The sequence below is a fragment of the Falco naumanni genome, chromosome 3, assembly GCF_017639655.2.
Source record: "Falco naumanni isolate bFalNau1 chromosome 3, bFalNau1.pat, whole genome shotgun sequence".
NCBI classification, from domain to species: domain Eukaryota; kingdom Metazoa; phylum Chordata; class Aves; order Falconiformes; family Falconidae; genus Falco; species Falco naumanni.
In genome coordinates, this window is record NC_054056.1 from 80,131,540 (window position 1) to 80,144,754 (window position 13,215).

Consider the following 13,215-nt stretch of genomic DNA (forward strand, 5'->3'; position numbering starts at 1 on the left):
GGCTGGAAGTGACTCAATTAAAAGCCGCAATTTGAAATTAAACTTGGGCATTCCACTTAATCATACGCCTTTCTATTAATCTTGCGGTTTTAGAGGAAGGCTCCCCTTCACACTAAGAAAAGCCTCTCTCGTCCCTTTCGCTGGAAGAGCTGCTGGAAAGCAGCAATCTGCACCACACCAAAATGCACGTGCTCTCCGTGCCAAAGCCCTCGCAACTGCAGCATCACCTATAACCGCAGCAGGAGTCATTTCATTTATTATAAAACTCCTCCCAGGGCACGGGCTTCCAAGGGTGCTGTGTGATTAAGCCAGAACCTCCACGTGTGTTTCGAGCCGGGACGACCGCAGATGGCGCTATGTCATCATGCAAGGCCAGACCAGGACACGGAGCTGCCCAGCTCCTGCCCGGCCGACCCAGGGCACCCTGACCGCTGCTCTGGGAGTTCTCGAGCTGGGCATACACGCGTGCGGAAGGTGGACTCACTGCTCTGTGAAATCCTCATTGCTGGTTTCTGGGTGGCCACAGCCGCACCGGGGCTGCTGTCACTGGTGAGCTGCATGAGGTCATTGATGATGGCTTGCTTGTCGACGGAGCCTGCTGGCGCGCCTGGGCGGCTATCTGGGAAAAGCTGCGGTAACTGGCTGTTCTGCAGGTCATCCAGAATCTCCTCCAAGTTATCCAATTCACTGCCTGGCTGCAATTAGAAAAAAAACACACAAACCCACAGTACACGTCGCTGCTCCCCTGCAGCTGGCGCGTATCCCGCTCGTACCAAGCCAGGCAGCTGGCAAGCATTGCGGCAACACCGCTTCGGATGCTTCCTGCAAGAAGCCCGATGTGGAGGAAGCTCACAAAGTTGTCAAAAGGGGAGTGTGCAGGCTTCCCAGGGTTCATCTGCCTTGCATTTGGAGAGCCTGGTGTAGCACTGGCACCCCTTCAAAACCCCGGCGTTGGGACATACAGATCCACGTGATCCATACCTTGGGCAAAGGGGAGATTCTCCCTGTGCACTCTGTGATCGGTGCAGACAGCAGAGATGATTTGGCAGGGGAAGAGATCCAACAGTGATGAAGAAGGGGTTTATGTAGGTATAACCAATATTCCTTTCAGCACAGTCATATTTCTAGTCTCTTTATGACTTGATTAAAAGCATACGATGGAAAAGTTGCTTCATGGCTAAAACAATTCCCCATACGCATTTTCTTTGTTAAATCCAAAACCCTAACACTGAATAACTCTATATAACTTTATATATAAAGTTAACTGGCAAAAAATATACATTTCAATGAAGTTCTATAAATTAAAACCTGTCAACTAGTTACTAGATTTAGGAATTTATCTTGCTCACAGCTTCCCAAATAATTGAAAATAACTTCTCTAAAGTAAGACCAAAAAAAAAAAAAGAAAAAAGAAAAAAAGAAAAAGAGAAATCTAGTTACGTTCAATTCAGTAGAAAATCATCATCAAATAAAGATGGGAAAAGAATTAAGTTCATCCTAGACTAACATAAATAATGACCTGCACGTTTTTCTTAAAAATGCTGATTTTCACAAGTTTTTGGTTTTTTTTTTTTTTTTTTTGTCAGTTTCTCTGTCTATAAACCCTCGAATTGAAATCTTTCTGACTGAAATTTGGAAATTACTACAAGTATATTCTCCAATCCTAAACCTTTGAACAGGGTAGAGCTAAAAGAGTTTTAGGGTTGTAATTACCAACAGGGAGTCAAGTCTCAGTTACCACCAAGGTACACAGGAAACATTTCATGACAGTATTATAACAGAAACCTACTCAAAATCAGCGCCTTCATTAGGAAATGTTTGATGACAGAAGAGAGGCAGAGTGAGCAGCCAGCCATGAAGGATGGGGAACTCAGAAATAACACCACAAACATACACACAACTGAAATACAATTCTTCCTGTTTTTTTTTTTTTTCTCTACTGCCACATCATCAACTTGTTACTTATTGAGATAAACCTTATGCCGCAGATCACAGGATAATGTAGAAATAGCTGAGATGGCTTTGAACTACCTCCCGTGGCTCATAGCAAAGCTAGGAAGCACTGCACATTAGTCTGTACTGAATTCCTGTTGCCACAGCTAACCTGCTCCTGGGAAGCCCAGTTATTTTATTCTAAGGTAGCTAAGATGCCTCAAGATTACATCTCTCCATGCCTTTTCTGGGTGACTGACTCCAGATAAACATGGTATTACTCTTTACTCCTTCCACATCATCTCCTAGTCTTACAGATCAGAATATATGGTGCAAAAGAGGAAGAAGTTTACTCTGTAAAAGGCAGCATGTGGGTGATATGGAGGCTGGTGTTACTGGCAAAATGGTATAAAATCACAGAATCAGAGGACTGGAAGAAATATAAAGCCTTAAGGCAAAAGCAGTGTATGCCATTCCCTACAGAAGTTCATATAGTCGCTTGTTAAAGACATCCAGTGACAGAAAATCCACAGCTTCCCCGGGGAACTGGTTTCAGCACTCTGCCGTCCTTACAATTTGAGTTTCTCTCCTCAGTGTCAATGCAAAATCTCCCTCACTGAAATTTAGGCCCTTCCTTCCTGTTGAATGTTGAACTTGGAGAACAAATTGTTCCTCTTTCTTTTTCTAACCTTTTTTTGTGTTTGAAAACATGTGCCTTTTTGGGTTTTAAGCTGAAGTTAATATACAACCTCAACTTGTTGAATTTTCTTCACCATATAAACTGTTTTCTCATTACTCTTATTAGACCTCTCATTACTCTTGCTGCTCCTGTGGACCATCTTCAGTTGATCCACACTTTTGCTGAAGTGCCATGTCCAGAACAGGGCTTAAGATGAAGCCTTACAACTGCTAAGTAAAGCAGAATATTTACTCTACACATAGTATACTCCAATGACATATTCCAGAAAAGCCTGTGATTTTTTTAATTACATGACATTACACTCGCTCATCTTGTGCTCACTATGATCCCTAGACACAGCTCTGAAAATGTCCTCTCTAGCCAGTTATTCCCACCTCTTTTTTTTTTTTTTTTTTTAAATCTGTGACATTATTTCAGACTAATTAAAATAAATAGCATAAATTGTTCATCCTGAATGTTCTCCTAAGACTTGTGCTCTGTATCTCCTGGCTGCAGCTGAATTTGAATTCTGTCCTCCAGTGTATTTACAGACATTCAAGTATCACACACAGCTTTACCGAGCATACACTCTATTCTCCCATCGGGTCATTTAGGTTAACTAAACCACCGAGCAGCTCTAGAAGCTGCACCAGCTCCTGCAGCGTCTCCATTTGACAGTGAATCCTTCAACAACTACTTTGTGTGTAAGGATTTCCAAACAGCTTCCTACCCACTCACAGCAGTTTCATCTTGACCATGCATGTCTAATCTGCTTATGAGAATGCCATGTGTAAGAGGGCCAGAGAGCCTTACTCAAACCAAGACACATGGCATATGCTGCTTCTCTAACGCCAAAATGCCTGCTACCCTCTGCTGAAGGAGAACAGGTTGGTCCGACATAACTTGCTCTTGACAAATCCCCCTGCTGACTTGCTGCCTTCCACGCATTTACATGCAGTTGGGTGGGCACAGCACACCAACAGAAGAGGCAGAGCCAGGACAAATCAAACGTGACTATAAGAAGCCTAAATCATTGTGCGGACAGGTGATAAGCAGATTCAAAAAGGCGCTCCGAGAGACAGTGGCAAGCGATGTTTACAGGAGCTGCACTTTGAGCACTGGGAGTTCTGGAACAAGAACACAGCAAGAGCCAGTAGGAGACTGATGTAGAGTATCATAAATTATAGAAGTATAATTCAGTAGTCTTTGGGGGAATTAAGACATACAGCCTTCATTAAACATATTTGAGAAAACAGTGAAGAGATGTTTAATATGTTGCAGGGTTGGGTTTTTTTTGGTTTTGTGCCAGGACTTTATGTCTTTTTTTCTGCCCTTGCTGCCACTGCTCCACCCGCCCCCCCCCCCCCCCAGCTTAATATTCTAGCTCCTACAATTCTTTGTTGAAACATTACATGTAAAAAAACCCACCCCAACAACTCCAAAACAAAGTCAGAGAAGACCATATTGATCCAAATGTGTCAGAAAACTGCACTCCCTAACATGCTTTTAATTCCTCTCAGGAAGTGGCAAAGAAAGGCCAAATACAACAGATTATTATAACAACACAAACATATAACCTTCCCTTTTTTAACTTAAATTATCATTATCAAATATTTCACCCTTATTTTTTGATGACGGTTTTCAACTGCTGCAAAAACTCCAAGACAGATTTAGAATTAACACCAAGCTATGATGTTAGCCTAAGCCTTTCCAGACTCACCCTCAAAAGGCACCTTATGCACAGAAACTAGCATTAAAATATTTACGTGGTTAGTTTAATGGGATTTTTCTTTTATTTATATTCTGTATTTATTTTGTCAATGGTCTAAATTGAACTTTATGTAAACAGAAGGCACACCCTAACCTCCCTGTGAAATAATTATTTGTCAGGAATTAAAAAGTAGTATGCCTGATAAAGTGCCAAGCATCACAGGAAAGCTCTCTTGCACATATTTTCACTATCTCTAAGCAAAGCAGTTACAACAATCTCCGTAGAACTTGGACACTAAGTGCCAGAAAACTTAAGACAAATCATGCTTAGAAATAGTTTTGCATGTAAGAAGCATCTACTTTCAAAGTACTTATCACTGTCATGTAGAGAAAGTCAGATTACAGTGTTAATTGCTTACAAAATTTTTTCAGCTCTACTGAAAGGCAGTTATACCTCAACATGAAGTTTGGTTTATAAAGGATGCCATGTCCAAAGTCTAACTTCCAGGGATTGCGAAGGATTAGATAAATTCCTAAACTCTCTGGAGATCTCTTTTCCACCACGGGCAATGTTCATGGCTTGCACTGAGACCCTATGATTCCAAACTTCATACGTGTATACATTTCCTTTACAACCACATATGTATGACAGAGGCACCTGGGACTTTTTCCTTACAACAGGGTGTCTTCTGGTGAGGACACAACTTGAAACTATACTTGCCTTATATAAACCCCAGGTTAGCTCATTAGCTACCTCTGTAGCATGGGCTGAGCATTTGACCATAAAAGGTAAATAAAAAAAAATCCCTGCTGCAAACTGGCAATAAATGAAAGGATTATAAAAAGAAGGAAAAAGTAAATCAGAAGTGGAATCAATAGTCTTTTTCCTTCTCTCTGGTAACTGCAATAAACATACAATTGGCTAGAAATTATATTATCAGGCTAATTATTACCAGGCTAATCTACCCCTAATGTTTGAAAACAGACCTCTAACTGAAAGATATTCAGAAAATGGAATCCCCATTCTAAGGTTTTGATAGAATTTCAAGATGAAACCAATGTCCTTCATGAATTTAATGAACTCTGGACGTGAAGAAATAGGTTTGGGGAGGATGAGTGGCATGTGTACAGAAAATGTGTTAGTACTGTGAAGATGCTGCTTTCGACATAAAGCAAGAGGACAACAGAGTTGATAAAAGTGTGTGAGGAACATCAGAACAGTTTCTGAGTTTTAGGACAAAAAGTTATATGCTTAATTTGATTTCTGGACCAGCACCAGTGGAGGCTGTGGCATTGCAAGTCCCCATCCGACAAACATGCTGTCTATGTTGTCTAGTGGCAAAAAAAGAGGAGAGTACACTGACAGAGATAAGGATTCTATTCCACACTATGCCAAGTGCTTTCTCTGGGAATAAGCTACTTCAAATTTCTACTTCTTGGTTTCTTCTTCTGTAATATTAATATAATAATACACACACAATTTTACAGAAGAGTTTTGCAATGCAAAACAACATGGCTAAACAAAACCTGACATTGCTCAGCGCATGACGTTCCTCTGACGTCCCCGTGCACTTTCACTCTCCTTCCCCCAAGCTCTTAGCCAGTCTTTGTCAGATAGTGGTCAGATAGTGCTGACCACTACACAGGCTACTCCTGACCAGCCCCGCGTGCTGGCTGCGGCCACAAGCACGATGAGAGGTTTTTCGAGGGACAGCACAAGCAGCGGTGCACAGGGAAGGAAGGTGCAGGATGGAGTCCCACCATGCAGCCCCGCAGTAGCCAGTGGACCATGGGGGAGAGCGGGAGAAGGAAGGCTTACTGCTGAGGGACACCCTATAAACCAGTTCTGTAGTGAATCAGGACTCATGTTTCCACTGCCTTCCCTTTTTAATAGTGGAGAACGGTATGAGCACTCATGGTGCTTGACAGCAGTCCTACTTCTGTTGGTGCTGTAGGAAAAGCTGTGCTGAGCCTCCCCAGCAGGTCTGTTTCATCCTCTCCCCCACAGCTGCTTTAACTGGAATAGCCATCAGCCTAATACAGCCCGAAAACCATCATCCCACCAAGGAAGGGAAAAAGGTACGGCGGTGCTGGAAATATTCTCTGCCATTTGAGAAAGGCTTCCTGTCAGTTGCTGCTCTCTGCAGAAGTGTATGTTTAAACACACTACCTAGAATACTGCTATTTTTAGTACAGTGGTGCACTTCAAAGCATTTCCTGCTCAGAAAGTCACACCAAAAGTAAAAGGAGAAAACATAATGGCTCCGCCGCCTCCCAGCACCCTGATCCCCCTTGCAGAGGCCATCCCACTGCCGCTCCGCTGCAGTTTCCAGAGAAACTGCACACTCCAGTGACTAATTACTTAAAAATACAAAATTCCTTGGGGAGGAGAAGTTTTAAATAAACCTGCAAAATAGGTAACACAAGCACACGGCTAATTTTTACGTACGGGAGGAAGAAGGGTGGGGGGGAAGGACGCAGGAGGGTGGAAGAATTTAGCACAAGAATCTGTGTTCTAGTCTTGTACTAAATAGTTCCAGCTTTGATCTAAATTTAGGCAATGAGCACTTCCTGTGGGAGACCATCTTCCAAAGCTGAAGAGTTTTTGATGCTAAATATTTTCAGTGATTTTATAATTGGGGTAAAGTGGTTATTTGTTTAAAGGCCTGGCCTTCAGCTAGATAAACGCTTACATTATTTTATATTCCCCACCATTTCCTCTCCTACTCCACGCTGAACTTGTCCTGTTTATTCAGCTCCAGGTTTCACTGCATTTTAAGTAGGTTTTAAAACGCTATTTACAAGCAACGGGAGGAGCAACAAAAGCCCTTCTGTCATTATCCAGCAGCCTTCCATCACAGCTTTGGGACTGGCTTCTTACCTTGGTGCTGAGGAAGCCCGAGCACTTCAGCCCTTACCACTTTATCACAACTCCTGCACTGCTTCATGGTTTTCTCAACAGCCCCAGCTCCTGGACCTTCCTGTACCCCCAGTTCCCTCTCTCCTGGGAGACAATCTCCGTCTTCAAATTTCAAGAAAAGGCAATGCATCCATAGCCCATACTCCAACACCCTCAAATCCCTCCCCCGACCTCCAAAAGACAGAGCCTAAAAATAAAAAATGAATAGACTATTCACTTTACAAAGTTCATAATACTCGGGACCTGATTTTCAAATGCTTGAGGCTGGCAATGCTTGTAGACACTGAAGTCTGTAAAGTTATTCTTATAGTTACATGTTTACATTTAGGGTGAGACGCCACCTGCCTATCTTTAGTCATGAAAAAGTAAGGCAGCTAGTTTAAGCTAGCTGTCTAGGCTACTACTAGTCAATGGGAACATCACTAGACAGCAGCTTACCTTCGCTATTTTAGACACACTTTATCTAGGATAAGATAAAAAAAAAATCCTGGAGTCTTTTTCTATTTTTCCATCAACGATAAAAGGAACTTGTACAACTACCTCAGACTAGACAGATAACTTCTAGAGGGAACAAAACTTGCTCTTCGCAAAAAGGGTTCACAAACTAAGCCATTTTTTGTCTACTCCACAGAGATCATGAAAGAGGAAATTTTAATTCTTTTAGAAATTTAATTCTTGGGGAATAAACCATCTAAAGGTCAAGATCCTGATCTTTTTGGTGATTACCAAATTCTGCATCCTCGCTCAGTATCAAATACTGAGGGCTGAAGGATCTCTGCCCTCAGTCTGGTACTGACTTCAATGTGCGAGATCTGAACTAGGAATTGAAATCTGTTAGATATTTTTAAAATACTTTATTCTTGCCAGGTTAGCTGTGAATTTCTTGATACCTGGGTTTTGCTAGCCTAACAAAGCGTAAGTTCTCATGGAGAACCTAAGCCCTCCCTCTACAGGCACTACAATACAGCAGCTGTATTGAGAGCTAAACTAACATCCAGGCTTGAGGTTAAATCCCTGTAGAAATCAGTGCAATTTGGCTCAGTTTCCCCCTAAAACATGGGAAAAATTGAAAAACCACAATTGCTCCTACATAATGTTAATAGCTGTCAAATTCTGTTGAAATAAAAGTGAAGTAACCTTAGGAGACACCCGGATAACTGAGATTTTAACAATGCTGTGTCCACACTGTCGTGGCATGTTTGGCCTCTACGTTTTGTGGTTACAACCACTGTTGAAAGAACTGTCTACTGGTTAGAGACTGCTGAAAGGGCAAAAGAACAAAAAAGATCCAGTGCTGTGCCTTAGGGCAAGGAAAATGTTGTCTATCCCTCCTCAGTCTCAAAATACAATATAGGAAATGATGTATTTATAGACATACAATAATTAAAATACAATAGATTTACAAAACCAAACAAGCTCAAACCCAGTCTGCATACTAGAAATATACAGTATTTTTAAAAAGTGAAGGATATGGCTGTGAATTAAAGAGTCATGAACATTTGCACAGTGTATGATCTGATCATGATTTACAAGCTAAGGCTTCATGCACAGGGCACTGCCTAGGGATTAATGACCAGCTGTGAGAGTTGATAGTGTAGGACAAAGCTAAGGATCATTAACTCCAGCTAGTTATAAACTCCCCAGAAAATGCCTTATACTAAAACTGATACTGTAATTACCCATTTTATAAATAAAATAAACAGTAATATTGAAGTAGCAAATTGCTTTTTCTGCATCCCTTTTCCTTGCAAAGCCCTGAAAACTGGAGCAATCAGGGTGATGTGAACCCGGCGCTTTTTGCAAGTAAATTCTGCATGAAAGCCAGTAAAATAACACTTCTTAGCATAGGTCCTAACAACATACAGTTTATTAGTATGTTGGGCAGCAGAGCAACAATCAACCTTGCACAGAACGCAAAGAAATTCTGAATGAAAAATTCAATGCAGATAACCTTGCACAGGGAGACATGATCTCTGCACTGAACAATTAATCATCCATGGGAATTTGGGGTTGAATATAAAAATTTTTAAGTAAAAACCAGAAAGTCAAAACCAACACCACCAACACCACCCCCTCCTAATTAGCACAGAAATAAGGGAAGTCTGTTTCCCTTGATTGTAATTTGCGGATCAAGTATAGCACAAAGACTAGTAATGCAAAGTTGGGATCAATCCTTTCAAACAACCGCTGTCCTCGAGCACGAACCAGCTTTACATGGGGGAAGTGTAGCTGCTGTGCTGGGCTAGGTCAAAAGCCCATCTAGCCCACAGCAGTTCAACAACAGCCTGTGGGAAAAGCTGTCAATAACTTAGCATTAACCAACAGTTACAAGTATTTTCTCTTTGTCTGACTACCATCTGGGAATGGTTCCCCAGTGTTCAGTCCCTGTGCCATCCACCTCCTCCCAGGCAGAGTCTGTTCTTTTAGACAGAGTGATGATCACAACTTAAGAACACCAACTGGAAAATTGAGTGAAAACTGAGGTGAGTTTCAAAGAACAGGTAACAGCCTCTTGAAGTGTTAAGAAATTATTCTCAAAGGAAGTCAGATGGAAAGGAATGCAGGCCTGGAACATCTCATTCACACGTAATGCAAAGATCTGCTTACCTGTTCATTAGGCTCAAAGCTTATCTCTTCTTTTTCCGTCCTCATAGCTATTAACTTTGTGCTACCGGAAGGGTCTGTCTTACTGTCCAACCGCTCCAGTTTTGGGGGCATGTCTGGTAAACCAATATCTTTAGTATCATCTTTATCTAGCAAGTAGCGAAGTAGTGCATTATTATTCTTCTTAGGACTCGCTGGCTCCTGTTTAACAGTCACCTCTGAACTAGGAGCTGTGCTACTGGACTCCTGGTTCAGTTCTTTGCCTGTGGCCTCTGCTGTGAGCTTGGCCAAATCTACAGGAGAACTACTGTCCTGCAATAGTCTGTGCAAAATTTTATGCTTCTCCTTGAGCGAGGTTCCGTGTGCCGAACCAGACCCAGGCAACCCTCCCGTGGAGTCCTTGCTAACATCTCCCATGGTGCTGGACAAAGGCGAAGGCTCCATCTGATCTGATTTGGTGGTCAGCAATTGTAAGAGTTTTGTCTGGCTTTTTCCGTCATGCAGTTTATTCTGTCCATCAGGTCTCTCGCCACCGACAACGGGTGGCATGTTGCTATCGCTGTTCTCTTTCTGTTCTCCTGAATGGCAGCTGCTCTCTGCTTGTCCAGTTGTACCTTCTGATTGCTCCCCATATAGTCCAAAGCAGTCTTTAGAGTCCAGGCTTCCCATCTTGCTTAGCTGGGGAGGATTCATATTCACAGGGGAATTTTGTAAATTTCCCATTTTTAGGTCAGGTGAAGCCAACGACGATCCTAGAGAAACGCCGTGGCCCTCGCTGAGGGCCTGAAGCGCGTTCAGGGAACTGTTGGTGTAGTTATGGCTATTTCCTGTGCTGCTGCAGACTCCCACGGGTGAATGTAAGCTTCCTGCAGGGGAGAACTGACTGGGTGGGATGCGAGGACTTCCTGCCACTCCAGGGCTCACACGATGCCTTGGGGAAAGCATAGAGTTTGGCTGCCCTGGGTTCATGCCGGGGCTGCTTTGTGAGGGGCTATTCATTTTTAGTGCATAGTTACTACCCTGAGGAGTGGATGCTTGTATGCTTGACACATGGTTCATTCCCCCTGAACCACCAAACCTGCCTGCTGGCATGCCCATTTGTTCCTTTGGGCCATTTATGGCAAAATTTATATTGCTACTGATGGTCATATCCTGACCTGGGTTCCCACTGCACATGGCCTGATGGGCAGGGCTGCTGGAGCTAATTGGGTTCAGTATCTTCCCCATTCCTTGTCCAGTCAAATCCTGATTCATTCCACAGACATTCTGCTCTCTATGTGGCAAGGGGAAGAAAAACAACCTGTTAGCTAAAATGACAGTGGCCAGCTTGCAATTACAATAAAGAAAAACAAGCAAACCCCCAAATCTCACTTTAAAATAACACAACAAACCTACAATTGACAACGAATCAACAACTTGACAAAAGCGATATGTAACTTTCGACACGGCTGCATATTAACAGCATGGTTTTTCAGTACCTCATTAACAAATCAGTGGAAGAGAGGAAAAACAGAATTATACCTCATTTCAATGACAGTCATTAGAAATGCAGATAGGTTACAATTCCAGGCTCTCTCCCCTTAATGTGTATCTCTGCTCTACAACTTGGCAAGAGCTAACTTCTAGTAATGACAGAAATCTCATCTGAAACATACGGCCCAAACAAATACATGTTTTACAAGACAGCTGCAGACAGCTGTTTGCTGGAGTTTTGAATTCTGTGAGTTAGCCCCACCACAAGGCTGGAGTGGGCTATTTGCCCACCAAGTTCATAGTGAAAAGAAAGCTGAAGAAGTTGTATTTCTACACTGCCAGAGTATTTCAATCCTGTTCCAAAACAGCACGTGAGCCAAGAGAACTACTGGATACTGCTTCAGAATGGGAACAGTCTGTTAGCAATCCAGTCCTGCACGGGCACTTAGGAAAAGAGAAGAAAGAAAAAAAATACACACACTGGAGCTGAAACTCCTATTTTAGAGATGCAGGCTGTAAGATGGAGCGAATAGAAGAGAAACACACTCACACATGCTAAAGTGTGAGAAGAAATGAAGCACACTACACTGAAGAATACTGAATCTTGTTACTCTATTTGTTACCTTAGGTATAAAAGCAAAGGTGAGTAACGTTAACTATAAAGAGAGAGGTGGATTTTTAAAACCTTATTACAAATACAATAGTACCAGTCTTCTGCCAAAAAAAGCAAGAACAGTTGCTAGTACCATTTTCAGCTTAATGATGCTTTTTTAAATTGAAAATTTAGCACTTCATGAAATACCAAGTATATTCAGCAATCCAAAGAAAACAAACTTCAGACAGCTTTTTGTCAGGTCAGTTTCCAAATCTACAATTTGTCTAAAATGGTTTTAGTTTTAACTACATTTAGACCTGTTTTCTTCCTTTCAAAAAAGTGCTAAGTGATACTGTGGATACAGGGAAACAGCACTGTTAATTATCATCAGCAAATAAAGCCTGAAACACAATCTGCCACAAATATACCAGGACATGCAATGACTTCATTCAGATTTTACGTTGGAAGTTCTGAGGTCAGTGATCATCTGCCCTTCAATTTAACATGTTATTGCCTGTGTCTTCTTTTAAAAAAAAGCTAATAGTGGTGGCATTTCTTAGGGTTAGACATGTGAAAGCCACTACTCCAAGCACCAGAAGACAAGGAGTTAAAATATCCAGTTTGTCTAAAATGCAGTTCTAGTAATCATAACACATTCTTTAAAGAAGACCAAAGCCCAACATATCACGGACTACGAACTACAGGAATTTAATCCTTCAAAGGTTTCCAGATGTAATTAAATTTGGAAGGCTTCTTGTGTCTATTATGCAAAATACAGGAAATTAAAATACTGAAATTAAGAACATGAGATTAAAGTGAATTTTGTATGTTTAATGGAAGATCTTGACCTGACAAACCAGAACGCAATTTATAAATCCTGAAATAATCTTAAATCTCTTCCTGCTGTAAGCATTGATTTTAAAAACTTATTTGTTTTCACACTATCAGTTCTAGGTCAACTGAGCATCTAGCAGCCTTAAACCATATATTTACTTTGGCAACTTCATACTTTCTCTGTCTCTCTGCAGAGTGTGCATGTAATAAACCAGTCAGGATTACCTGTGAAGCATATGCAAGGAGATTACAAGCTGAGGTTCACTAGTCGTCTGAGAACGGATGAGCTTGCTCTTCGTTTGGGCAGAAACGATGGTGCCATCAGACAAGGAAAACCGATAAACAGGACTAAATGCTAGTCCCTGCCTCAGCACTGCAAGCAAGCAAAATAACAGAAATAAATTAATGATATACTATAGTACAGGTAGCTTAGCTGCTCAACATTTGATGTTGTAAATCCATCAGCAC

The 13,215-nt window shown here is 41.8% G+C and overlaps 1 protein-coding gene across 7 annotated transcripts in view; it reads right to left on the reverse strand.

Moving 5' to 3' along the window:
- NCOA2 (nuclear receptor coactivator 2) overlaps nt 1–13,215 on the reverse strand; it is a 189,735-nt gene that overhangs the window by 29,168 nt on the left and 147,352 nt on the right. For all 7 annotated transcript variants that reach the window (XM_040588013.1, XM_040588014.1, XM_040588017.1 and 4 more), the window contains 3 exons: nt 12,973–13,120; nt 9,849–11,118; nt 485–695 (listed from right to left, as the gene is read on the reverse strand). In XM_040588013.1, the coding sequence (XP_040443947.1) occupies nt 485–695; nt 9,849–11,118; nt 12,973–13,120 (1,629 nt within the window). The remainder of the gene's footprint in view (nt 1–484; nt 696–9,848; nt 11,119–12,972; nt 13,121–13,215) is intronic.